Below are 26,668 nucleotides of genomic sequence, written 5' to 3' on the forward strand. Positions count from 1 at the left end.
TAGTTTTATAAATCATGGTGTATAATTAGGAGGAGGTTGCTCATTTAAGCTGACTCTTGCTTTAAACCTTGTAGGTTTTTGTAGCGGACTATACTGTGAGAGCGGAATGTTTTCCACGGACTCTTGGTCCATGGGAACTGGAAGTGTATCGTAATATTCCCGAGGTTTCCGGTAAATAATAGATGGTGTTACTGGGGTGTCTGGAGTAAATAGTCTCCCAGTTTTCATGAAGTTATGAATGTAGACATTGTTTGTGTGAGAAACGTGTTTACTTTTCACATTGTTGTAATGAACATCTCCTGCACCAGGATTTTCTATTGGGAGAGAATCCCCTTTCTCGGGTTTTTCTACTGGAGATTCTCTATGCACTTTTCGGAGTAAATTGGGATAATCCTGCCCTGTGTGATGCGGCTGAAGTCCCCTATATCCACTGTCGTAAGAAAACTCGGAGTACTGAACGTTTGGTTTTGGAACTTTTTTCATTGGCGGAGGTTTAGGATTAATGTTTACTACGGCCACGAGATGAGCGACATCGAGGTTAACCATTGGCGGATTCTCTCGCGGATGTCTCACTGGTTGTCTCTGAAATATACAAATTTCGAATCTGATTTCATGTAAAGGCTTTATTTCACGGCTGAATTATGAAGCCTGTTGGGTAAACTTTCGCCTTTACAACTTTCATAGGTTTCTTTTTCAAAGACATTGTTTCAATTCCCTTTTTCAGTCTCATCTTAAACAAAATGAATACTAGTATTTTCTGCATTACATTTAGTCACGTAGCGTTTGCTGTACATTTACATCCAATTTGAAAATGATAATTCAAAACTAAAGCTTAGAAGGGAAAAGAATTTGCTTTATGTTTAAGGTATACCTTATAAGGTTTGTTCTCTTGTTTGTCTTCGGTGACCCCAACAGGAGCTTTACAACAATGGCGGCAGATGAAGAAAGCGACGGGGATAAGAATGGCCAGTAGTAGAATACAACCCCCTACCACTGCTAGCAGAAACGGGACACTCATTTCACTAGGGGCTGGAAAGAGAAACAGAATTTCACGTCATGGCGGGATTCTGGAGCGCTCATCTAGAATAGGCTAATGTATAAATTAAATTGTACAATTGCATTTATTTTTTATTTTTATAAATACTTTCTAATATAACTTGCCCTACTTAGACTAACTTAGTCTAAAAGGGGATTATTAAATACATATAATATACTAGTACATGTAATCTCAAATACCAAAAAGGAAAAATAGAAATATACTAGAATATTTCATTTCGGGTACGAATCTAAAGTTTCAACCCCTCTCAGAGCACCCTGTGTTTTCAGATCCCACAAGTCTCCAAAATTGGCGATTGCAATTTTTTTAACAAGATAATTCTGTATAAATTATGAACAGTTTTGGATCCAAATAAAACTATGAACTGTCTAAACACTAAAACATATTTCTGGATATTTTTGTTTCGCCAGAAAGCAAAGAAGTGCAGATGCAATTTCCTTTCAATAAAGAATACCATATTCAATCACCATCGAAAGACCAGCACGGGACCTGGTTTTTCAGGATACAGAAGTAATGTCAATCTTACACTGTACCAGCTCGATGCAACGTAAACGAATTTACAATCATTTGTAAGTTGTTTATAGAGCTATATAATCAACATTAACTCCTAATTTGCAGATACCATCTCTCTTGATGATGCAATGAATGGCTGTTTTTTTTTTTTTTTTAAATTTAAATTGCTTCTAAAGGGTGTTAAGAAAGTTCGTTCCACATTTTTATTTAATTTTCAAAAAGAAATACGATGAGAAGATATTTACAATTTGTGATATTTCATGTTTACAGAGTCCATTCTTGCTACTGATAAGGTTTTAACTATCTTTTGTTGAATCAATAAAGGGAGGGCAGGTATTAAAACAGATGATGTTTGTTCAGAAAAATCAGGGATGACGCACATTTGTGAGATATGGTAGGCATACAGGTTAAAACATCCTTTCAAATACTATTCAAAAATTGTCAAATCTTTGAAATAATTCAAAATGACAAACCTATTCTTTTGAAAAGTGATTTATTGCTCTAATACCTGCTCATCAGCTTGTCTGATACAAATAAGCTATGAAGAAAAAAAAAGTAAATTATCCTTTATTTTCACTCAAAATGACCAGCATTTCTATCATTCGGGTGCTTTAAAGATATTATATATTTTTTCATATCGAAGAAAAATTCTATAATTTTCTGCTAGAAATGAATTGCTATAAATCATTTTAAAGCACACTCTTGTGATTTTGTAGACTTGAAAATTCATCTCTTTAGTAAAGCACTACTTTTGAAATTTTTGAAAATATTTCATCCCGGAACGAACTTTCTTAACACCCCTTAAATGAGGGACAGATTTATCTTTCTCAAGAAGGACAACTCTAATAGCAATCTTCAACAAATTATCAGGGGTTAGCTAAAGTACAACAGTTAACAGTAATAAATACGAAAACTTTAAACAGATTGAATCATTCAGAAATTGATGCAAAATTTTTAACAGGATTGCAGAATGGTGCAAGATAAGATAATTCTTGCAAATTTGCCTGATAAAAAGGAGAATATATCTTTGTATTTGCACTTAGTTTATATCATGTTGCTTCCAGAGGCTTTTACCAGTCCTAATGGTTACTTATGAATATTAAATATTATGAATATTTTATATGAGTGTTATTTAAAATCAAAAAGAAGTAAGTTGGTACATTAACGAATATATTAAAGTTGAGAAAGTTAATTTCAATAAAGTCTCCAAAATATTTTAATTATTGAATGTATTAATGTTACTTTGCCCAGAAAATTATCCTATTTTTAGATATCTGAAACTATATATATTTGCAGAAATCGTAATATGTCTAAAATATTGTGACAGTTGTAGCCTTTGTTGAGGGCCGTAGAGAAATAAAAAAGTTTCAAAGAAAAAGACTGGCATAAGTACGAAATAGAAAAGATAGTAATATCCATATATGTCAATCTTGAAAATTTATACTCGAACTTGGTTAATCATATATTTATATGAGTGTTATTTAAAATCAAAAAAAGTAAGTTGGTACATTAACGAATATATTAAAGTTGAGAAAGTTAATTTCAATAAAGTCTCCAAAATATTTTAATTATTGAATGTATTAATGTTACTTTGCCCAGAAAATTATCCTATTTTTAGATATCTGAAACTATATATATTTGCAGAAATCGTAATATGTCTAAAATATTGTGACAGTTGTAGCCTTTGTTGAGGGCCGTAGAGAAATAAAAAAGTTTCAAAGAAAAAGACTGGCATAATTACGAAATAGAAAAGATAGTAATATCCATATGTGTCATTCTTGAAAATTTATACTCGAACTTGGTTAATCATATGATTGATAATTCAAAAATGCGTAAAATGAAGTAAATCATATCAATATTTATTACCGTACAAAGACAAAACACGATTTGAAAAGGTCAAATATTTTTTCTTTATTCAAAATACAGAAATATACGTTTTACAAAATTTCAAAATAACAAATCAATCATTTTTGAAATAATCTACATGTATGAAGAAAGAATCGGATGGTATAAATAAATGAAAAATGCATGTATTTATAGGTCCAACATCTTGTAAGATTCGGTTAGCATATTTATTTCAGTTTTACTCTATTTATACTTTAATTTTTACATAAAAATAATTTTGGTTCAGAAATAAGGAACGATGATTGAAGTAAAATAAAGGGGAAAAAAGACATAATATGTGGAAATGATGAAACATACATAGCAGAAAAACCGTATTCCTTTTAAGTACATGTATAATTAATTATTGTCATTCAAAAATATATAAGTAAAGAAACGCGAGGTTACCGAAGTTCAAAATTGGTGAAAATTTTACTTTGAACGTTCATAAAATGTAAATATCCACTAAATCTCATATTATTGTTTGAAGCTCAGATACTCCATAGGTTTACAAATCTTTTAAAAATAACTAAACAAAGAAATAATGGATGAGCTCCATATAACTGTCATAATGAACTGACTGTGACATAAAATAAATTTTCCCTAAAACCGTAAAAAAAAAGAAATAAAAATCATTAATTCTTCAAAAAATTTGCCTGAAAAAAAACTAAATTAAAAAAGTAAAACAAAAAGCAAAACTGACAAAATGTTCCTGGAAACTCTGGCGTGTATATTTAATAACTCTCAATGTACCAATGAAATGCAGCTTAAATTAAAAAAAATTGTTCACGATTTTTTTTCAAAAAGTTAAGAAAATAGAGTAGATTTTAACCATGTTAATTAAAAATAAATACCTTGCAAACTAAAGTAATCCAAACAAACTGCATCAGCACACGGCGCCGGGGAGACAAAATTACATTTTTTAAAACTGCACTTTTGCTAACTTGCACAAAATGTCAACAAATTAAATCATATTATGGCTTTTCTATTCATGTCAAGATTTTTACAGCCTTTTTTTAATTAAACATAATTGAAATACTCGAGGTTATCAAAATATAATACGTATAAGAACAGCTCGTAAAACTCTGGGTAACCATTATGGTAAGGGGTATATTTTCCACATTAATCTTTAGGTGGGCAAGTTGTGAAAGCGTCACATATATATTAATGAGAAATGCAGGTTGACTAAAAACAAATTAATCTAGCTATTTTGAAAGAAATTGAAATTTTTGTGCACAAAGAAACTGATGTGACAAGGCGTTTGGCACTATCGCTAGGGCTGATTTTAGGCCGCCGTTGAGCTACCATCAGGGTAATGCATTCGTCAAATCTTTATACACAGATCATTTTACGTATTTGTTTTGCATTTGGAGTTACCACCTGTCTAGATAGACTTGTTCTTATTGTGAGTAATGTCTCCAAATAGCCAGTCGTATTTCTAATTTTTGACGCTTTTTTTCAATGCGGTTATCTAATTGTCAGTACCCTTTATTCGAGTCAATGTCATATTCAATTCATCAGAGCAGCGATAACTAAGTCACCTTTTTGTGTAATTTACTATGCAGACTTAAAATAAGATTCGGTAGCAAATGCTTGTTAAAAGTCATATTTCAGAATAAGGACCAGTCAGATTATCAAAGAAAAGATACTACTATATTTTATATAGTATGTATATATATATTATATTCGCCATTTTAAATATCTGCAAAAAGAATCAGCTTTGAAAAAAAGAACCATGAAATGTACATATTGATTTATCAACGAATGTATCCGTATAAAAAAGGGAATCACCGTTAATGCTGATTTAAAAAGTTTTACCGGCGACGCGTAAGCGGAGCCGGTAAAACATGTTTGCGATCGTTAAATCAGCATGCAAATACCAAATTAAAAGTTTGTTATTCCCATTCTAATGCAATCCATGCATTTTGTTTGTTGTTTACGTCTTATTTTGTTGAATTTTGTTACATGAAATACGTCACGGAGCATTGCATTTTTGCGTCGCTCTATTATGACGTCACAATGAAAAAGCTTTCACGCTCGTTAATGCTCGTTTTACTGTGTGTTTTACAAAACAATTGCATTAGAATATGATCATTATTGGTTATGTATGATTGAGTTGGTGTGTGTACATGCATAAGTCTCACGTATATGTATCTTTACAAACAAGTAAATCATGGTTTCCGCTAGGTTTAGGGCGGGTAAAAAAGGAGGCAATGTTAGACATAATATATACACTTCAAAAAGTTAAACAAAAAAGATTTTTCAATTATCATGAAAATAAATTTGGCCATGCATGCAAAAAATTAAAGTCAGTAAAATTTGCTCTTGACTATTATCCCGGTTCTTAGCATTAGGTTAACCGTTCTGTATAAATTTTGGTGATGCTACTGCAAGACAGTTATGCATAAATTTATGAATTAAATTATTTATTTCATATTCAGATATTTTACTCGAAAATACGTTATATAATTGTAATCTAACAACAAAGCTTTATGATATACAGACTTTCCAATAGTCAATTGTGAACTTCCCTTACATATGAGCAGCAATTAATTTTTATCACGAGCATAAGGGATGTATATCTCTCAGTAAATTACATACCAAGAGCATTCTCTACGCATTAACAATTTCTAAAAGGAATAAGTTATTGACAAAGAAGCTGAGGAAACAAGAATATCAGATGTCTTCTTTAAAGTTATCATTTCGTGAGCTCAATGACAATGACCTTGTCAGCAAATACAATCTGTCAATTACTTTTGTTTTTCACACTAACTGTTAGGCCGTTAATTACACACTGAATTGACGACGGATTTTTCCGTTATTTTCCTATCATGACGAGGAGCACCCGACGAGTGTGACCAGTCGACAGAGTATATACTCACTCCTCCATGGCACCCGATCCCACCTCTGATGTTTTAGAGGTCCGTCAACATGTTTATCATAAAGCTAAAATGTTGTTAGATAACCATTAGCGTCTTTTCTAGTAAAATATCAAAATATGAAATATATGTGTCAGACTCTGTGGTATCTTTTATTTCAAGCTCAATGGGATAATATCGTGTCAACATAAGAATGGAAATAACCATTGTTAATTAACAATATACGTCGTCGATTATATCTAATTGTCGAGTACTGTATAGCAGGTTAATACTGCGGTCGGAAAAGATCGCGATTTGTTCAATTTTCAGCAAATCGCGGTCGTTTGAATTCGCGGAAAAGGAAAAACCATAATTTTTTTAAACAGTACTTGCAAGCATTTTTCTGTAGGTATATATTGTGTGAACTGCTATTTCCCGTCTCTATAGTATATTACGAAAGTCTGTAATGTATATCGCGCATATCAGACAGAAAAGTAAAGTCTATATACTGTGTCGATTTTGATCCCGATTGAATAATAACTAAACACCGGACTGATCCCGAATTGAAGTCAAATTAATGCTACGCATTTATTTTTTTTTTATTTCCGGGTCCAAATCAGAAAAAAATTATACCGTACTAAAAATGTTGAACTTTTAATCATATAATTGAAATCAATTAATTGTCGTTACCCTGTTTACTAAGTAAATGCCTTGATTAAAGGTAATGACTGAGTGATACGCACAAGCATGTTTTATTAAATAATCACATTCAAGTCTACTAGATGGCAAAATTAATCGTTATCTATAGAAATGAATTAAACAATAAGCTTTAAAAACAGCAACAACTACGTGTTTGTAATTGATCCAGACACTCGCATAATTATAAAGACAATCTACATCTAATCACAGAAAATAATTAGATTTCAATTTATCCTTATAAAACTTTTTAAGAATTATTCACTGTATGTTGAATTCGCGGAATTTCTTTTTCCGCGAATATAGCGAAAATTAACTCCGCGAGTTAATTTCCTGCTGTACAGTAGCAGGCCACAGAATGTGTTTTCTTTTTTTATGAAAAAGACTTTGAACAAATTCTGCTTCATATAAATATAAAGATAGGTCTGCTTGGTACGATGAATTCTGGATGAACACACACTGGATTCTTTTTTAACAACTAAACCTTACAACTGGCATAACTTTACAGAAATATTACTGTGACTGATTGTGACTCCCACTGCAGTGAGGTCTTTATTTTATTGGTACCTGGTGTTTGTGTGGTGTGGTTTGAGGGAGTTGTAGGTGGAGTCCTGGTGGTTGTTGTGGGTTTCGTGGTGGCGGTGCTCTGCGTTGGTGTGGTGGTGGTGGTGGTGGTCGATGATGTCGTTGGTTTACTTGTTGTTGTTGTTGTTGTTGTTGCTGTCGTAGTGGTAGGTCTAGTTGATGAAGTTGTTGTCGTTGTTGTTGGGGCTGGAGTCGTTGTTGTCGTTGTTGTCGTAGTTGTTGATGAACTAGTTGATGTGCTTGTTGTAGGAGTAGAACCTTTAGTGGCTGAGGAGAAAGGAATTAGATCATAATATTCAGTATACGTTTAGCATTAAGATCAATTGTGAATTCATTCACAGTATCTCTAGTCTTTTAATAACCTTTAAATTATTGAAAATGATTTGGTTAGAAATTCAATTGATACGAATAAATTTATTTATATTGATATTTCCATCGTATATACTTAGAGCTACAGTAGAATCTGTGACAAATGGTTGGCTCCACTTTCCTACGCCAGCCTCATTTTTTGCGCGTATGACAATATTGTACGAGGTTCCAGGGCTGAGACCAGTTATGGTGTACGTGGTGGTGTCCTCGCCCGTCACTGATTTCTGAACTACTGACTGGTCGGGACGTTGGTAGAGAATACTGCAATGAAATATGAATAATATTACTGAATGAATATTTAGTACCATGAAAATATAAATTTTGTATTGTATTCTGATGAATTGGTGTGTCATAAGTAATTGTTTTCGGAGTTTGCAAAGTTAACATTTGATTTAAATTTTTAAATTGTGGGTAGTTCATTATATGCAATTCCATTACTCACTCATAACCGGTGACGTTGCCGCATCTGTGGTAGATACTTAGTTTACTCCATTCGACTGTTAGTGACGTCAAAGTCTTACTGGTCACGTGGATTCGAGGAAAGTCGTCTGGGGCTGAATAAAACATATCACTGTATTATCAAATATGAAGTACAAAGTTACTTCCACCGGCATTTGACGTTGAAGAAAATTATTTAAAAAAATATTCCCATACTTTAATAATAACCTTGATTTTATTATAGGATGGAAATATTTTTTCCAATAAAGAAAAAGGTTAAAAACGTCAAGTGACTGTGGTTACATCATTGCAATATGTATGTACTCTTAAAAGCGATTAACACAACAAATCTATGGCAGTTTAAAATAGCAATGGTATATTCTTATCATTTTAGAAGGTTTGGGGGTATATAGTTTTTGCCTTGTCCGTCCGCCTAGCTGTTTGTTAGTCTGTGTGTCTGTTTGTTTGCAAAAACTCTAACTTTGCTCATAATTTGTTATCAATTGGAGCCATTTAATTAATATTTCAATTCATATGCTTAGTCCTCGTGTCTGGACCCTTATTTGGGTATGAATATATTTAAACTATTGACCTTGGAGTTTGACAAACTTTTGTTAAAAAAATATCATATTTTAAACCCAGCCATATCTTTAGTGCAGCTTTTGCTGCGGACTTCATGTGTCCTAGTATATATTCATTGTGACAAAACTTGCCTTGGGTGTCAATATTTTTTAATCTTTTGACCTTGACATACTAAATTATGAAATTTTCACCGTAGCCATGGCTTTTGTGCAGTTTTTGTTGCTGTGGCTTTCATACGTCAAACGTATATTCATTGTGACAAGACCTTTCCTTGGGTATTTAGAGTTTTAACTTTTTGACTTTGGCCCACTAAAAAAAACTTTAACCTTGGCCTTATCTTTTGATTGGTTAGCACTACGTCTTCCATATTTCACAGGATTATCCTTGTAACAGGATATGTACACTCCTTTCGATATCAACAATTTTGACCTTTGACTTCGAGTTTAACCCACTTAAAAAGCCCTTAACTTTGTAAAACGCCTTTTCTCCGAGCATCATTAATTTTGAATTTGAAGTATGATTCAATTTTTAAAAAAATTAGTCTTGGCCACAAATTGTGAACGGCTGATTCATATTTCACAGGTAAATTCAGTGATAAAAGTCCTTTCTTTAATTCGAACTATTTTGATGTCTTGCATGACATCAAGCTTGGAGTTTGACTTGCATTTGAGAAACTTAAACTTAAACATTCACCACAGGCTGCCATCAGGGGGTATCACTTTACACAAACATATCTTGTTAATTTTTTCTCTCATAATTTTGTAATTATCATATTTAAATAAATAACACTGATTATTATGTTAGGTATAAACATGATAATAATGAGTACAATTAAACTAACTTTTTCGGTTTTAAATTATTAATTGGTTCTTCTCTATGTAATACTTTAAAGACGAAAAAGAGAGTTACTGAACTAGATTCTCAGAATGTTCATATTTGGAGGAGATTTCTCAATCCAGTATCTTGATACTGAACTTTGCATCATAATTCTGGATTTTACTATGTTATTTTTACATAGGCGTCGGAACCGGGGGGGCTTAGCCCCCCCACTTTCTTTCCAAATGTATACTTAGTATAGACTTAGCCCCCCCACTTTTTTTCCAAACATATACTTATTATAAATATCATTACTTTCCACAGACACATGGCTGGTATAGAAAAAAAAAATTATGTTTATGATTTTTGTTGGGAAATTGACAAGGTTTTTTGTATAAAAAAAAATTTTACTTTGAAACAATGTTTTATGACAATTGTACTAACTGTATCAATTTTACTAACACCAGGACAAGGACTTGTAAGTTGTAAAAATTGTTTCTGATCCTTTTGTGTTAAAAATTAAAATATGTTCAGATAAAAACTCTGGATTTATATTCTCACTATTCGATCACCAATTTCTTCTCCAGAAGCAGTTTTATCAAATTTTGCAAAATTCCTGTCCGGAATATTTAACTTTATTTTCAGTGATACTAGTCAATGGATAAAATCGCCGACTCATCCTGGTATGCACTACCTGCACCGTCATAAGATGACTCTAAATTCCAGTGCCAATAAATAAATGATGTACATAATAAGATGTATAATATACACAGGTCGTAAATAATGATCAGGAAAGAAGAAATTGGTGCTTTGACATTGTGGTATATCGCCCCCAATCACAGGAATAAATTATAGATCATTAATAAAAGGGAAAATACAAACATTCCAACAAAATGAACATTCGGGATTGTCTATTTAATGCCCTGGATTCTGTAGGCTGTTGGCAAACAACGAATATAGCAACACATTCAAACGTGCACAATGAAACTGCATTCCTTGAATTTAAAATCAAACTTGCAAATGAAATAAAATCCATGCAATCTCAAATATCATTTATCAGTTATGTTATTTAAAAATTCCGACAAACCATACTTTTAATACTACTAGTACACTGTAGCTCACTAGATATAATTTATGAATGGTTAGCTGAAAACGTTCATAATACTGCAACTTTTAGATATATTAAGTGTGATTACATTAGAATATTCAGCATGAAATAAAACATAAACAAGCATTCTGTGACTAATGTACAAGCAATAATAATCCCCTACCAGCTAGGCTAATCTCGTTCATCTTAAAAGTTAAAAAAGACTCATTCCAAAATGCAAATCTGGTCTATAACTCATCAAAATAGATTCACAAACCAAAAAGCAGCAAAATAATTGCAACAGTTATAGGAGAGAAAATGTTGAAAACAAATCAACTCACCAAGTTTCACTTTTATATAAAACGTAAGACTTCTTGCCTCAAGTGTTTAAAAAAAAGTATGGCTAAAATCTTTGGACAGACAAACAGACTAACAAACCGAGGACAAGGCCACTTATAGTCTCGTCCGATTTCGGGTACCGTTTACATTATCCTAAAGATAAACATTTTAACAACAACATGTAGATGTGGCTGCATTTCATTTCCGGAATTTTTGGTAATTATCAACTTTTCATTTCCGACATTTTTTATTTTTCATTTCCGACATTTTTTTGTTTTCATTTCCGACAATTTTCAAAAACATAAGTAGTACTTTTAGTAACAGATCTTAAGACTTTACTTATGATAAATTTAAAGAAAAAATCATAAATAAATCATTGAAATACAATATCTGAGTTTTGTAAATCTATCAATGACTTGTACATAAGTGTGGTGCTGTCACTGACATTTAATTTAATGCATATTAGATGTGGTGAAAAAGTTTATGCTCATTGAACTCTTTTACCTAGACTTATTGCTCAAGAATGCTTAAATGTGTTGATGTTTTTTTTTTATTTATTTAATTTTTCATCAATATTTTGTAATAAATACTTTTAAAATTCCATTTTCACTTAGAAAACATTGAATTACCGCACAGGTAAATTCCGGAAATGAAAACAAAATTATGTCGGAAATGAAAACAAAAAATGTCGGAAATGAAATAAAAAAATATTTCCGGAAATGAAATGCAGCGGTAGAGGCTGATATATTAGAAAACGTAAGGGTAGAATTAAACTATGAATATTCCTCGATTATTTCTTTTATATAATTTTACTTACTAGAAAAAAATTGAACATCTTAAACATTTCCTCTAACGTGTCTCTGTTTTCCTTCTTCGTACAACTATGGACCCGCTGGGTCATTATTGGTGACATGATTATAGTTAGTATTGAGGACCTCAACCTCTCCCCACATCTGATACTTGTACCAAAATGTTATAAATATTATGAATTCATTGACAATTTACTCTGTGCTATGGGCCAAACATTTGCACTTTATCAGCATGGATTAAACGCATCAGTTGGAATTTTAAAAAGCTCGCATTCAACGGTTAGGCGCAATATAAAAACACACCATTCTTTGTATATTAATTAATATGTAAGAAAACAATGAAAAGGTAACATCATTGTCTTTGTAAAGCTCATTATGTAAACTGTATTTTAGGGGGAATTGATTTAATTGTGCAAGTGGTAATCCATCTAATATCATAATTCCTTTATCAAGAGCAAATTCTTCAATAGTATAGAGGGCAATTGTAAAATGTTTTTTTCCTTTAATTTTCTCCACATTCAAATGAAATTTGACTTATCATTCCTGCAATGGATTCTTAAAGTACATGCAAATTCTTACAAAGTTACATAGCAGGTTCTAATTAATGTTCTACCAAACCATTTTCTATAATTCTCACTAAAACATTAAAAACAATGAAGGAAAAATTTCAAGATTATTATATAGCAATCTACTTTAGAAGTAGTGTAAACCAGATGTGGAAACCGCAAGGAACTTATTGAAAATTTGATATCTCAAAAACTAACAAAATCAAAAAACATCAAAACGTACGAATTGTCATCACTTTATGCAAACATATAAATTTAAGTCCAGGCTTCTTGATATCATAAGCAACTGCTTAAGAAATAGAACTTGTAAATTTCAATATCTTGGTCTTCTGCAGAATAATTTTGTAAGAAATCATTCTGATGGTACTCACAGGAACTCCGTAAAATGACATTTGAGTTTCTGATTGACAATATCTTTATAAGAAGTCTTCCAATAATCGATTGGAATTTCCATGGGTCGTAATTGCACTCCATTATTAACAGACTTATCATTGCATACATATGAAGCAAAACTTCTTCAAAATCTTCTACATAAAAAAGAGTCCATTTTTTATCCTTCAATTCGACATTTAGATTTTATAATATATAATAAATTATACATAATGTACATTAGTTAAACATTATTCTATGCTAAACAAAAAGATGATGAACTCTTTTAATTAATGAAGTTACTTACGTATGCTGGGGACGGTGTATAACACGGACCCCGGTGTGGGCGGTTCCGCACTAGCTGTCAGACCGTTGACGTAGACATTGTAGGTAAATGACGGCGTGACGCTGACAGTCACGCTGTTCTGTTGGAGGTCGGTCACATTAACCCCGAGAAATACCGTGAGAGGTTCCTTAATTTCATAATGGACAGCATACTGAAGTATCCCACAACTGATATCAGATATATCCCAGGATATTTTGATCTTTTTCGGTTCAGTTTGGGATACACGAACACCCGATGGTTTATTATTACAGAAACCTTCAAAACAATATGCCTGATGAAAGTTTTGATTAAAAATGTATATGAGGAGCATTTTATAAAAACTGATCTATAAATGTATTGTTGATAGAGTCCTTTTTCAATTCAAGTCAAAATTGATTCAGGTGTAATAAAAAGCATGAATTTTTTTTTTAATTTTTGTCTTTAATTTACCTGTTTAATTGATGCTGATGGTAGTTAATTATTCAGTTTTTCAGATAATTATTTTTGTTTAATTTGTATTAATTGTGAATCGGTTTCTCTATACATATATACGGTGTAAGTGGTAGTAGACAATGTAATTTCACAGTATCAATTCTTTCTGAAATTGATTATTTAAAAAATAATTGAATACTACGATAAAGTAATTTCATATCACTTGCAACTAAATTCAACTTCGAAGTTTGAATTAAAAATACTTTACATATTATTACCGGTATTTCTCTTTCGTGCGAAGAAAAAACTGTTTCCAGGAAGATTAACGCTATAAAGTCTTTGAATTCCGATATTTTTTTTTATATGTGTATGTTAGTCTCTAGATATGCTAAATATAAAATTAACAAAGTTATTTTTTCTGATGATGAAATATATGGAGAAATAAATTCAAATACTCACCAGAGCAATATTGTAAACAGAGCGAAAAAATAAAAGCTAATGTCAAATCAAGATAAAGGTTTCTGAAATAAGTATTAACCATTCTTCGATTGTCCACATAATATTTCCAACAGATGTCAAAGGGCTCCAGGCTTACTGACTTTTTGACATTTTACACATTCAGTATTTAAAACAGAAACGACATAAATTTCAGGATTGAAATAGGAAAAAAAGCTTTCATTGGATGAGGCCTGCCTACCCTGTTTATTTACGGTATCAAGAGATAAGGACCAAATCATATATGGAAGGTCGCCTGAGTAATTTACGATTGTATATTTTAGAAACATTATTCGCATATTAATTAAAACCTACACCCATACTGAGAAATGAACGAAGAACAGGCTTTAGACAAGCCGTGGTCGCTTATTGTGCTGTAGATGACAACGGAGTCATGTTAATTACTGGGGACCCCTATTGGACCATGGCGTTTCTCAGGGCTTTATTGTATGAGGCAATCACGCGCAAATTCTGACAAGACCCTCATCTCGTTGATAAAAGACCGCATCACCGCCAAACAAATCCAAAAATCCGCTGATAATGTCCGATAATCCCATAAACGAACCCTGACGTAAATCAAAATCATGTTCCATTTTAGTGTAATCTGTTGAAGCTACTCTATGAATATCCAGAATTAAGCAAAAGTATAGAATTGAAAAAAAAAGATCTAGAAAAAAAACTATCCACATATTGTATCTTGTTTTATTCTTTTGAATCGTAAAAGAGGGGATAATTAGATTAAAATACTTATACCCCATTTCCACATTTACTTGTAAAAACTGCTTTTAAAGTTATTGCAATAAAAGTTCTCTTATGGAATCAACCTGCAGTATCTTATCTCTGGTGTAAACTTGCACAATCATTGCAAACTAGGATCAAGGTGACTTTGTTTCTCCTAAACTGAATTCATCGCTCAGCATAAAACATTCCATTCAGTTAAATGTTTGAACAAATGTGACTCTTGACACTTTATAAACTACATGTTTCTTTCACCCCATAAACTGTAGAGTTTAACGAATTCCTATCACACTATCGGACAAAAATCCACGATTCCAAACCAAGGACCCCATATTCGGCTGGGAATGTTTGTCCAGAAAAAATAAATCACATGGTACCTTTTCCTGGTCTTTTATTGGATAATTTCTCCCCTTCAAGCACATTCCATACCTGCAAGCAAGTCCAAATGTCCACCGTTCTTTAATTTATGAACTTTTTGCAATAATTTTCTAACGTAAAGCACGGAAAACTTTAATTCCGTAAGGAGGTCCTAGTTTGTTTAAAAAATTTACCATTCACACCTTGGAAATTTTAGATGAAGCATTAAGACACTTGTAAATAATCATTTTAATGGTCTCAAAAATACAAATGATATTCTTCGAGATCTCAAGGAAGCATTTTGTTTGTTTATTGTTAAAGCTGATCCAGGAAGAGGATTACCACTTTCTAAAGCATCGTCCTTGTACATGCTTATTTCATCAAATCGATAAACACATCCTTAATTTAAATGGACTTTCAAAATCCTAAATAATACGAAGCAATACTCATTTAAAGGAAGAATACAATATCAACACTATTTGACCATCACGAAAGCGTAAAATCTGAAAAAAAATCTTGCAGAATTCAGGGAAAAAATAAAATAGATCTCCGAAATATTTTTGGTCGCTCTATCTTCCTCAGTAAAGATATGATATGGAATTGTCCCTGGAAAGTTACTGAAACCGAACTTTAAGTTTTGACTGTGAACTTTCCATCCCTCCGTACGAGGCGGAGATTTTAAGAACGATATAATTAATGCTTTTTCTGTATATACTCGTACATGTACTGTTCTTAGAAATAGTCGATATTTTTTTACGACACATTAATATAAAATATTGGATTAATAACATAAAATATATTTCATTTTATTTTTTTTGCTTTTTTTTAATGTCAATACCCTGTACTTTTTAATGATACATGCAGTTTTCAAGGACAACCTGTTATTTATTTAATATACTTCCTGTTGCCTGATGACGTAAAAAATTATTGATGTTGAAAATAGAAATCAAATTTAAGCAGTGTGTAAGTAAGCTTTTGTTGAATTTGGTGATATATATTTGACCAATTTTTGTTTCACTGTCTACTTTGCAAAGTGGTACTAAAAAGAATTCAGTAAGACAAAAGTGTTTATATGCCTTGTAAAAAAAAAATTAACAGATCGAGGCAGACTTGGATATTTGATCAGTAAGAAAAACATTAAATTAGAAAATGGTGTTACATTCCTAGTAATATCAGCTCTCTTCCTCTGCCAAATTCCTTTCCATTTTTCAATATTTTGTTCTATATGAATCAACAAAACCCATTAGCAATCGACCATTAGTATACAAGGAGAACGGAAGGGAATACATAAAAAAGACTGTTAATGAAACTATAATCTAGAAATAAACAAATATTGCTCGTTGATAAAGAAAAATAGACTCAATATCTAAATGTTTCTTTTTAAAGATGTATTGAACAAAAAAGGCACATCACAAAACAATTTTTAAAAATTTCTGATAACACTATATGACCAAATAGGTCCCATTATATGGCCTTATTCATGGATCCAATGGGTATGTACTTCAAAATTTCGATAAAAGTTTGACTGTCCATTTAAAGACTTTTATGTTCGGAGGTGCAGTCTTGAATGTTATTCTCAACTAGTTCAAACAACACTGTCTTGTAAATAAAAAAATGTATCGGTTCAAGATATGTTAGCGCTACTTTTAGTAAAATTTAAATTAAAACTTTGGTGATTATAACCTTTTTTTTCAATTATGTATAATCATGGAAGGTAACAATTATTTTGTATCACTAAACACTCTACACTGAATACATATCAATTATAATGAAGCGTATTGAAGTGGTATATTTATTCGTTTTAGATATGGAACGTTTTGAGCCATCTTTAGCACGTTGATTTTCATATAATGACACATCCATTTCTTATGGGAAAAAACGGTCAAATGATTCATTTGAATACCTGTAGAACAGGTTTCCATAAATACAATAGCCACTCAAAGTGACCGTCTACGTAAACACTTTAAAGTATCAGTCACATTATCCAGCGATGGGGTATACAATGAGAAACCGACGCGTTTTTTGAAAAAAATGGTGTGTTTGCCGACTGGACTTACAAAGGCTCAGCGATGCATTACTAATCATCAAACATGTTCAAGGGTAATCAGCCGATGTATATTACATCAATCATACATTGGTGAACATCGAATCCTTTAGCAATCGGACGGTATGGGCCATGTTTGGCGAATCGGTGGGGATCATCGGTAGAAATTAAGTTGTACCTTAAAAATGATGACCTCATTCAACAGACACTTGACGATGCTTGGCCATACATGGGCTAATTCTTGATAGATGTGTTAATGATGGGTTGCCGATGACGAGCGATGTAGGGCATCGGTGGAGATATTGCCGATTTTAAACTACTACTTATTTTCTACCGATGACCCCATCGATTCGCCAAATGGCCTCAGTCACCGTCAGATTACTGTAGGTGTTCGGCCGGCAACCACGCCGTTTTTTCAAAAAAAAAACGCATTGGTTTCTCATCGCATACCCCATCGCTGGATAATGAGACTGATACTTTAGAAAAGAAAAAAAACTGTCTAATGGTTCATTTGAATACCTGTAGAACCTGTTTCCATAAAATTTTTATACAATAGCCACTCAAATTGACGGTCTACGTAAACACTTTAAAGTATCAGTCACATTATCCAGCGATGGGGTATACAATGAGAAACCGACGCGTTTTTTGAAAAAAATGGAGTGGTTGCCGGCCGGACACCTATAAATATCATTCACATCATCCAGCGATGGCGTGATGAAAAAATGGCGTGGTTGCCGACCGAACACCTTTAGTAATCAGACTGTGACTGAGACCATTTGGCGAATCGGTGGGGTTTATCGGTAGAAAATAAGTTACAGATAAAAATCGGCGATGTCTCCACCGATGCCCCACACCGCTCCTCATCGGCAACCCATCATTAACAGATCTTTCAAGGATAGGCCGATGTATGGCCGAGCATAGTCAAGTGTCCGTTGAATCCGAGGTAACTGGGGGCTTGAGTGGTGGGCAACAGACACCGGCCGATCATCGGTCGATGTTCGACCAAACACTGGCCCACAGTCGACCGACGTACAAACGATGTTCACCAATGTACGTATGAGCGTTTTATGTAGCAATAAATACATCGGCCGCAACCACGCCATTTTTATTACCCTGGTATACCCAACACATCGTTTTATGATAGCAATGCATCGCGATGTGAGCCTACCACCGATTGTACCGGCCGGGAAATGTGACCTAGGCATAAGTCCGGCCGGCAATCATGCTACTTTTATTAAAAAACGCATTGGTTGCCCATCGTATACTCCATCATATGATAATATGACTGATACTTGAAGAACTACATGTACTTGCATGATGTAGAAGGATGTTGGGGCATCGCTAACAGCACGGCTTACCGGTCTACGGCAACCGGCCGGGAAATGTGATTAAGGCATAAGTACGTCCGGCAACCACGCCATTTTTATCAAAAAATGCATTGGTTGCCCAACGTGTACCCTATCGGTGGATAATGTGACTGATTCTTTATGACTTAGTCACAATTCCCATTGGCCGTAGACCGGTGGTAATCAGTGGTAATCCGTGGTGTTCGAGGGTAATCGGCCGATGTATATTACATAGCTCATACACTGGTGAACATCGTTTGTACGCCAGTCGACTATGGGCCTATGTTGGTCGAACATCGACTGATGTCTGTTGCCCACCATTCAACCCCCAATGACCTCAGATTCAAAAACACTTGACGATGCTAGGCCATACATCGGCCAATCCTTGAAAGATGTGTTAATGATTGGTTGCCGATGAGGAGCGATGTGGGGCATCGGTGGAGACATCGCTGATTTTAACTACAACTTATTTCCTACCGATGACCCCCACTGATTCGCCAAATGGCTTCAGTCACCGTCCGATTACTCTAGGTGTCCGGTCGGCAACCACGCCGTTTTTTCAAAAAAAAAACGCATTGGTTTTTCATTGTTTACCCCATTGCTGGATAATGTGACTGATACTTTAGGGACTACAAGGCCGATGTGGACCGATGTTGCGGCATCGCTCGTAGCACGTATTACCAAGGATTACCACCAGTCTACGGCCACCGGCCGGGAAATGTGACTAAGGCATTAGTAAGCACGTATTTGACTAACACGTGTTATGGTAACTCCAGCAAACATGATAAAGTCATTATTATGTACATATTCATATCAGTACTTTTTTAATACGTGTTTTACATAATAAGAGAGTCTCTAACTCTAGATCTCTCTTTTAATTAAAAAAATCCAATTCAGTGAATCTCACGTTGCTTGTCGCAAACTCTGTCCTGAAGCATTATGGCAAATGTTTTTCATTTTTTTAAGAAATGGGTGTGTCAATATATTTAACAACTAACGTTCGATAAAAACACCCGAACTTTTAATTCAAACGAAAAAATTTACCACTTCAATGCTCTAAATTGTGTCTGAAATATAACTCTTATGTATATCTATGTTCTTCTTCACCATTTAATTAATGTCTGGCTGGACACTTCACAACTAGTGAGGTACCTAAAGTTAATGGGGAAAAATGTAGTGAATTCCAGTCTTTCAGCTGGCGGGCGTCAAAATTTCAAAAATACATTTATTTTTAAAAATGAAGATAATAAACATTTAACAAGCCAAGAACCCACTGAAACAATACACACAATATAAATCGGGATCAGAACACACAAACCTCTTAATACACAGGAGGTGGGATTAAGTGCCATGGAGGAGTAAGTTTCCCTGTCGAACATTCACACCCGAAGTGGGATCCTTGTCATGATCGTGAAAGTGTGAAAACCCATAGATAATTGACTGCATAACGACCGAAATGATATTATGTATGAATGTATAATGACCTAAAGTTAGCATATAAAAACGTAAGTATCTTTAATTCATTTAAAAATAGGTGCAATTGATTTGAAGACAGATATTATTGATTTGAAATACAAATGCCACAAATTAAAGATAGGTGTAAATGATTTTTAGATAGGTCAAATTAAATTGAACCTATCTTTAATCAAAAATATATTGACAAAAACAACTGGTAAAATAAAATATAAAATACCCGCGCAGGTCCATTCATGTTCAAGTCGGTGTTGGAGGGAGAGATCACGAAGTATAATAGAATTGTACATATCTTCAAATCCTTTGTGGATATGTTTCAACTGTACCCTTTTATAAATTTATTGTACTTATCTTTTATTCAATTGTACCTTTCTTTAAATAAATTGAAGACTATGTAACCTCTTCAATTCATTTAGAGAAAGGTTTAATTAATTGAAGTTAGGTACAATTATTTGTAGAATACAGTAGGTTCTAATATTTGAATATATGTTAATATGAGGTTTCATAGAAATGATAACTTTAAATGAAACTGAAAGTGTTCTTGTTTCATCAACTATTTAGTCTGTAGCTTGCATTGTGTTAAAAATTATCTGTATGTAGAGCATGCTCTTGCGTATGTAATCAACAGAGAGACATAAATCATATAATTATGCAGGTAAAAAGAGAGTAATGGATGTTGACGATTGAAAACTTTAACTCATTACGCTTCTCATAAAGTTTTGCTGTCATTCCATATAAATAAATATATCTTTTTAGTAAAATACGGTATGAAATTTTGAACCAGATGTAACAGACCCCGTGTTCTCTTTATTTCAAGCTCAGTGGGATATATCACGTCGACAAATGAATGGAAGTAACCATTGTTAATATCATCAAATAATATGTCGTCAAAATGTCTATATGGTAACTTGACCACAGCAAGAATTTCCGTTTCGATTATAAAATATTTAATAAATTTTCTGCTTCATATGAATTCAAAAAGCTCTGATAATAATGGGACGCGATTGGTACCCACGGAAATTCCAGGACTAGGTCTCCAAATAACTACATAGATATTGTCAATCAGAAACTCAAGCATAATGTTTGCATAAGCTGAAGTCCGGGAAATAACCAATGTTATTTGATCAATGTAAATTAGACAGCGTTAAATGCTCGTAGGAGTTCTGAAGTTTTCTCAAACGTGCATCCTAGGGGCAGCATCAGATCTTGTTGATGTATATTAAAATCATGCTTTTCGTTTTTTTAATATTCTACACATAACGTTTGTTCTTTCCATATTCATGACTTGTGAATTAATAAATACTACATCTTCACTCTGCCTAAAACTTACCCCGTTTCAAGTTTCCAAAAATTGTTTTTTTTTATTAAAACAGTAACCGTGGAGTAGAATAACAAAGATAAATTTACAATCTTGTTTAATAGTATTTACTTAGTACTTAATGGTCAATAAAAATCCTATCATGATTTATACTGCTGCTTGTTAATTTCTAAATTGGTTTGTGATAGGTTTTACATACGTGCTAATTCATCGAGGATAAGATTACATTTTGCCTCGAACTTCTTATCGAAGCTACTTCAGAACAATATAATTTGGAATAGATTCACATTTGCCTTCCGATAGGTCAGTGTATTTAACCCCTCAATGACTAGTCAGTTGATTTGTTTATTACTTTTGTTTTATTTATGAGACATTATCAGAAAAGAACCTTGTAAGTTTGAGGTAACATGCTCCAAATTGGTCAGGGACTCGTGAAAGTGCACGCCTTTTGACTTATGATTGAGAAACAAAAATAAGAAATCAGTCAAAATGATCAACTGTTTCTGATTTTACGTTATCTATGAAGTTTTACTACCGTAGTTTTCTTACTTATTTTAGGAGGAAAAGCATTCTGAAAGCATTGCATTAGCAATTGCTGTGTCCTACCGGCAAGTGTAATATGCTCCCTATCTAAAATGCCACAATACTGTTAAAAATTACTGAGAAAGTGCAACCTTGATCTATAACTCATCAAAATAAACGTACATATACAAAAAAATCAGCTCAATATCTGCTTGCGTTTCGGAAAAAAGTTGCGGAAGCACTTAAAAAAAAAATAAAGGGGGGGGGGGGGCGAAATGCAAACTTAATCTCTAGTTCATACAGTTACACTCACATACCAAAAAACCCCAACACAATATCTACAGGTTTTCAAATTAATTGATTGTATTTTATTTAACGTCCCTCTCGAGAGCTGAAATTAATTTTGTCTTATACTCGGCACTTACGGCCATTGAGCAGTGAGGGATATTTTTCGTGCCAGAATCTACTGCGACAATACCTCACTTTATACGGTCTCATCCAAAGGACCAGTCTTCTTCACGTCCCACAGTGGGATTCGAATCCGCGACGTAGGGATCAGCTCCTATCTTCGCGAATATAGAGCAGACGCCCAAACATTACGCCACGCGTGCAAATAGTGAGGAAAACCAAGACTGAGAAACAGACAGAGGGACAGCTAGGAAGACGGGGAGGAAACCTATAGTCCCCTCCGTTTTCACCGGCAGAGGACTAAAGATATGAACCATGTTTTGGGTTACAATCAAAATCAAAGACATCCCAAATATTGAAAAAAATATAATGCAATTCCTTGTAGCAGGGGACATATAAACAAAGCAAAATAACTAGAACTATAAAGGTTTAAAGGAAAGTGGTTTTGAAGAACACATTGGAGAATACATCCTACTCACACTCCTGATCTCCTACACGATACCTCTAAATGTTCTGGCCCCTGAGGTGTTGTCCTTGCTTTTATTCTCCATAGCCCACAAAGTAAGGGAGTAAGCGTCTCATATATGATTGATTGTATACTGTTTAACGTCCCTCTCCAGAATATTTCACTGATATGGAGACGTCACCATTGCCGGTGAAGGGCTGCAAATTTTATTCGGCACTTACGGCCTTTGAGCCATGCCACACCTGCTGTGCCCACAAAGCCTTTTACGACAAGCAAGGGGGGAGGACCTATTCTAACCCGGATCCCCACAGGATGTGTCTCATATAAATAAACAGTAAAACAATTTGTCCTTTCTCTGAATTTTAGAATTTAATTCACAAAGTCTAAGATAAACAAGGCAAGGAAAAATGAATCCGGTGCGGATTAGGTCCCAAAGCTACATTGTTAGATTTTAAAAAAGAATTCTCTTCAATTGCAAAAAATTGTCAATTTTTATTCAGAAGCATATTAATTTCCATAAATTTATCATTTTAAGCTTTAGTCACAAGTCTACAATTCATGCCCTTTGTTGGCCTTATCACAAATGGATTTCGCACAACCTTCGTAAATTATTAAATGTTATTGATTAAAATGAAATTAAATTTATATAATACTTGTTAAAATTTGTTCCCATGTCATTTTAAGCGGAGGGGACTATAAGTTTCCTCTGAGTCCGTCCGTCTGTCCCTCTGTCTTTCTTGTAGTCTGCCCCACTTGGTTCTCCATACTTTATTTCAAAACACTTGCAGATATTAAGCTGATATTTAGTATGTGAGTGTATATTGATGGGTTACTGGTCAAGTTTGCATTTTGTTCCACTTTAATGATTTTGATGGTTTTACGATCTTTTTAATTTATTAATGTTTCCTGCATTCTTTCCAAAAAAGCTTGCAGATATTGAGCTATTTTTGGGAAGGTAACTTTACCTTTATGACCTTACCTTTACCTTAGTTCTCTCCGTGCCAGGAGGCACACAAGGCCTGAACATCTTTTTTCCACTAGGACCGGTATGAGGCTACATGGCGTGCCGTGTTCCAGGAGTTCCAGCCTGCTCTGTTTCGCTCCACCTCCACCATCCGCAGCAATGTTATCTTGGGGCGGCTTCGCTTCCTTAACCCGTTAGGGGTCCTTCTGAAAGCCACAACACAGTAATCCGTGCGATCCTTCCTAAGCACATGGCCGATCCAAGTCCATCTCCTCCTTCTCACCTAGCCTCTGATTGTTTCTGCTTCTCCCATCTACAGACCTGTCTTGTTAGGGATATGCTGCTGCCATCTGAACTTAAGAATCCTTCTGAGGAACTTGTTCTGAAAGATGTCAATTTTCTTTTCCTCTGTCTTCGTAAGCTTCAAGTTTCACATGCGCATAACAATGCAGAGAGGACCAGGCTCTTAAAGAAGGAGACTTTTATGTTTCTACCGATGTCTGTAGTATTCTAGATGTTGGCTAGCCTCCTGAAGGATGCACCGGCCAGTGCTATCCTCTCCCTGATGTCAGCAGTTCCTCCTCCATCCTTGGTGACATTGGAGCCGAGGTAAGTGAAGCTGTCCACCCCATCGGCTTCGCTGTTTCCTATTGTCAGCTTATTTCACTCTTGCTATTTAAGACGGCTGTTCAATAAATGTCCTGAACTGTATGACATATATAACAGATATCATATGACATTAATCTTGACTTTCTCTCATTGAATCTTTAATGAATTCATAACAGTTTATGTTACCACTTTTCATCACATAGTTTCATTGTGAGAAGCTGCAAAACAAGGGCTATTCGAGACACTGCATTAAAAATGAATGGTAGAGAATCAGTAAACTAGAGTGAAATTAAACGCTTCATTAAAGCTGCTGCAAAACTTGTTAAGAATATCAAAGAAATATGCACTGAAATATGTAAAATTTACGGCAACCAATGTCTGTTTTATAGACAAATAAGCAGGTGGATTTCAATGATAATCAATTATATAATGGGCGTCAAAAATGGGCACCGTCCTTGCCAACAAAGAATTATAACTACTAATGTACTGTTTGCCAAAATTCAACAAATAATCACTAATGATGTATGATTGACTTTAAAACACATAGCAAAATTGATAGGCATCATTTTGGGGGTAATTTACAATGTTTTAAAGAAACGTTTGACAGTAAAAAAGCTTAGTACTCAAAGATCACCATATGTTTTGAAAACTGAGTGAAGAGAGCGTGTAAGAATACCTAAACAATTATTTTAATATATTAGTAATTGTAGTTATCCACGTTTGTTTGAAATTCAAACAGATAATGAAACTTGAATATATTGCTTAAAACCCTCAAAACAAAATTTACAATAAGATGTACTTGACAAAACAGCAAAGGTCTAAGAAGAGCAAAGAATTGCAAGAGCACACAGACAGATTTATATGAATTTTTCTTCATTATTAACGATTAGCGGTTTTGTTGTTCAATTTCGTATTTGGGGAGACCGATTAATTTCTGTAGGAGTCTAGAAAGCATTTTTTTTTGCAAAAAATCGAAGAAGGAACCGGAATCATGAATCCACTACATTAAATTTCTTCATGACGGCGTCCAAACCCGCACGTCCTGAAGGGTAAATGATTTTTGGGATAATTAGAAAGTTAAAGTTTTTCACATTAAAAATATTCGCCAGATCTTTCGCCTTTTGACTTGTTTCATTTTCTAAACTTGAAAAAAACACCTTTCAGAAGGAAGAAGCAAGTCCAGGAAATCATAGGATCTGCCATATTCCATTATACTAAGGGTCATACCCAAAAATGAGTTCTAAAAACAATCAGAAATTGGATAAAAAATGTTACGGACATGTGTTTTAAATGAAAGAGAATATTAAGTTAAATCATTAAGACAAAATCTGATAAGCGTCTATTGCTTCTTTCCGAGCACCGAGGACATTATTTATTGAACAGCCCTCGTATCTTCATCACTTTGCACTTCTTGGCATTCAGCTTGAATCCAACTTTTGCGGAGTTTTCTTCCAGTTTTGTTGTCTTTAATTGAAAATGTTCATTGCTGATGACAATAGGGCAATGTCCGCAAAGTCAAGGTCTTCAAGCATAGCGGTGAAGTCCCATCCAATTTCTATTCTCTTTTCTCTGACAGTCTGCTGCCTAACCAAGTTTATCATTAGGAGGAACAAGAAGCCTGACATGCAGCATCCTTGTCTGACACCAGTCATCACAGGAAAGGGGTCTGTTGTCTCTCGTTTTCATCAATCACAGAACACTGAAAATTGTCATACAGGGCTTTGAACATCGTAATCATTTTTCTGGGTATTCCATATTTCTTCATTATGCTCAAAGGCTGTCTCTGTGCACCGAATCGAAAGCTTTCTCCACAAAATGGATGTACAGTGTAGCATTCCACTCATTGACTTGTTCCAGGATGTAAGTCTGGTTGATAGTCCCTCTCCGGAACCCTGCCTCCTGTTTCCTATGGATGCGGTCTACTCCAGTCTGTATTCTGTTGATGATGACCCTGCTGAGTGAGTGCTTTGCTGGCTAGTGGCAGCAATGTACCCCTCAAGTTTCTGCAGTCATGTATGTTACCTCTCTTGGGCACCCTTTCCTCCTTCCATATGTGGTCAAAGGTGTGCTTCAATTCCTGGCAGCTCTTATCAAGATCTGCCTTGAACATTTCTGCAGTTATCTCTCTTCTCCCTCCTCCTGTACATTTTTTGGTGGTAACTCTGGAGTGTCCCTGTTGAGTACTTCCTCTAAATTTTTCCTCCAT

At 34.1% G+C, this 26,668-nt stretch overlaps 1 protein-coding gene across 1 annotated transcript; it reads right to left on the bottom strand.

Annotated features, from left to right (window-relative positions):
- Positions 1–12: 12 nt before the first annotated feature.
- LOC134236377 (fibronectin-like) lies at positions 13–26,668 on the bottom strand. The gene is given in 6 exon segments (XM_062718539.1): positions 13–582; positions 872–1,075; positions 8,046–8,220; positions 8,402–8,513; positions 13,273–13,566; positions 26,485–26,668. Coding segments are annotated over 6 exon segments (1,539 nt in total).

Source organism: Saccostrea cucullata, unplaced genomic scaffold (assembly GCF_032062105.1).
Source record: "Saccostrea cucullata isolate Sc308-1 unplaced genomic scaffold, CSIRO_AGI_Scuc_v1 ctg270, whole genome shotgun sequence".
NCBI classification, from domain to species: Eukaryota; Metazoa; Mollusca; class Bivalvia; order Ostreida; family Ostreidae; genus Saccostrea; species Saccostrea cuccullata.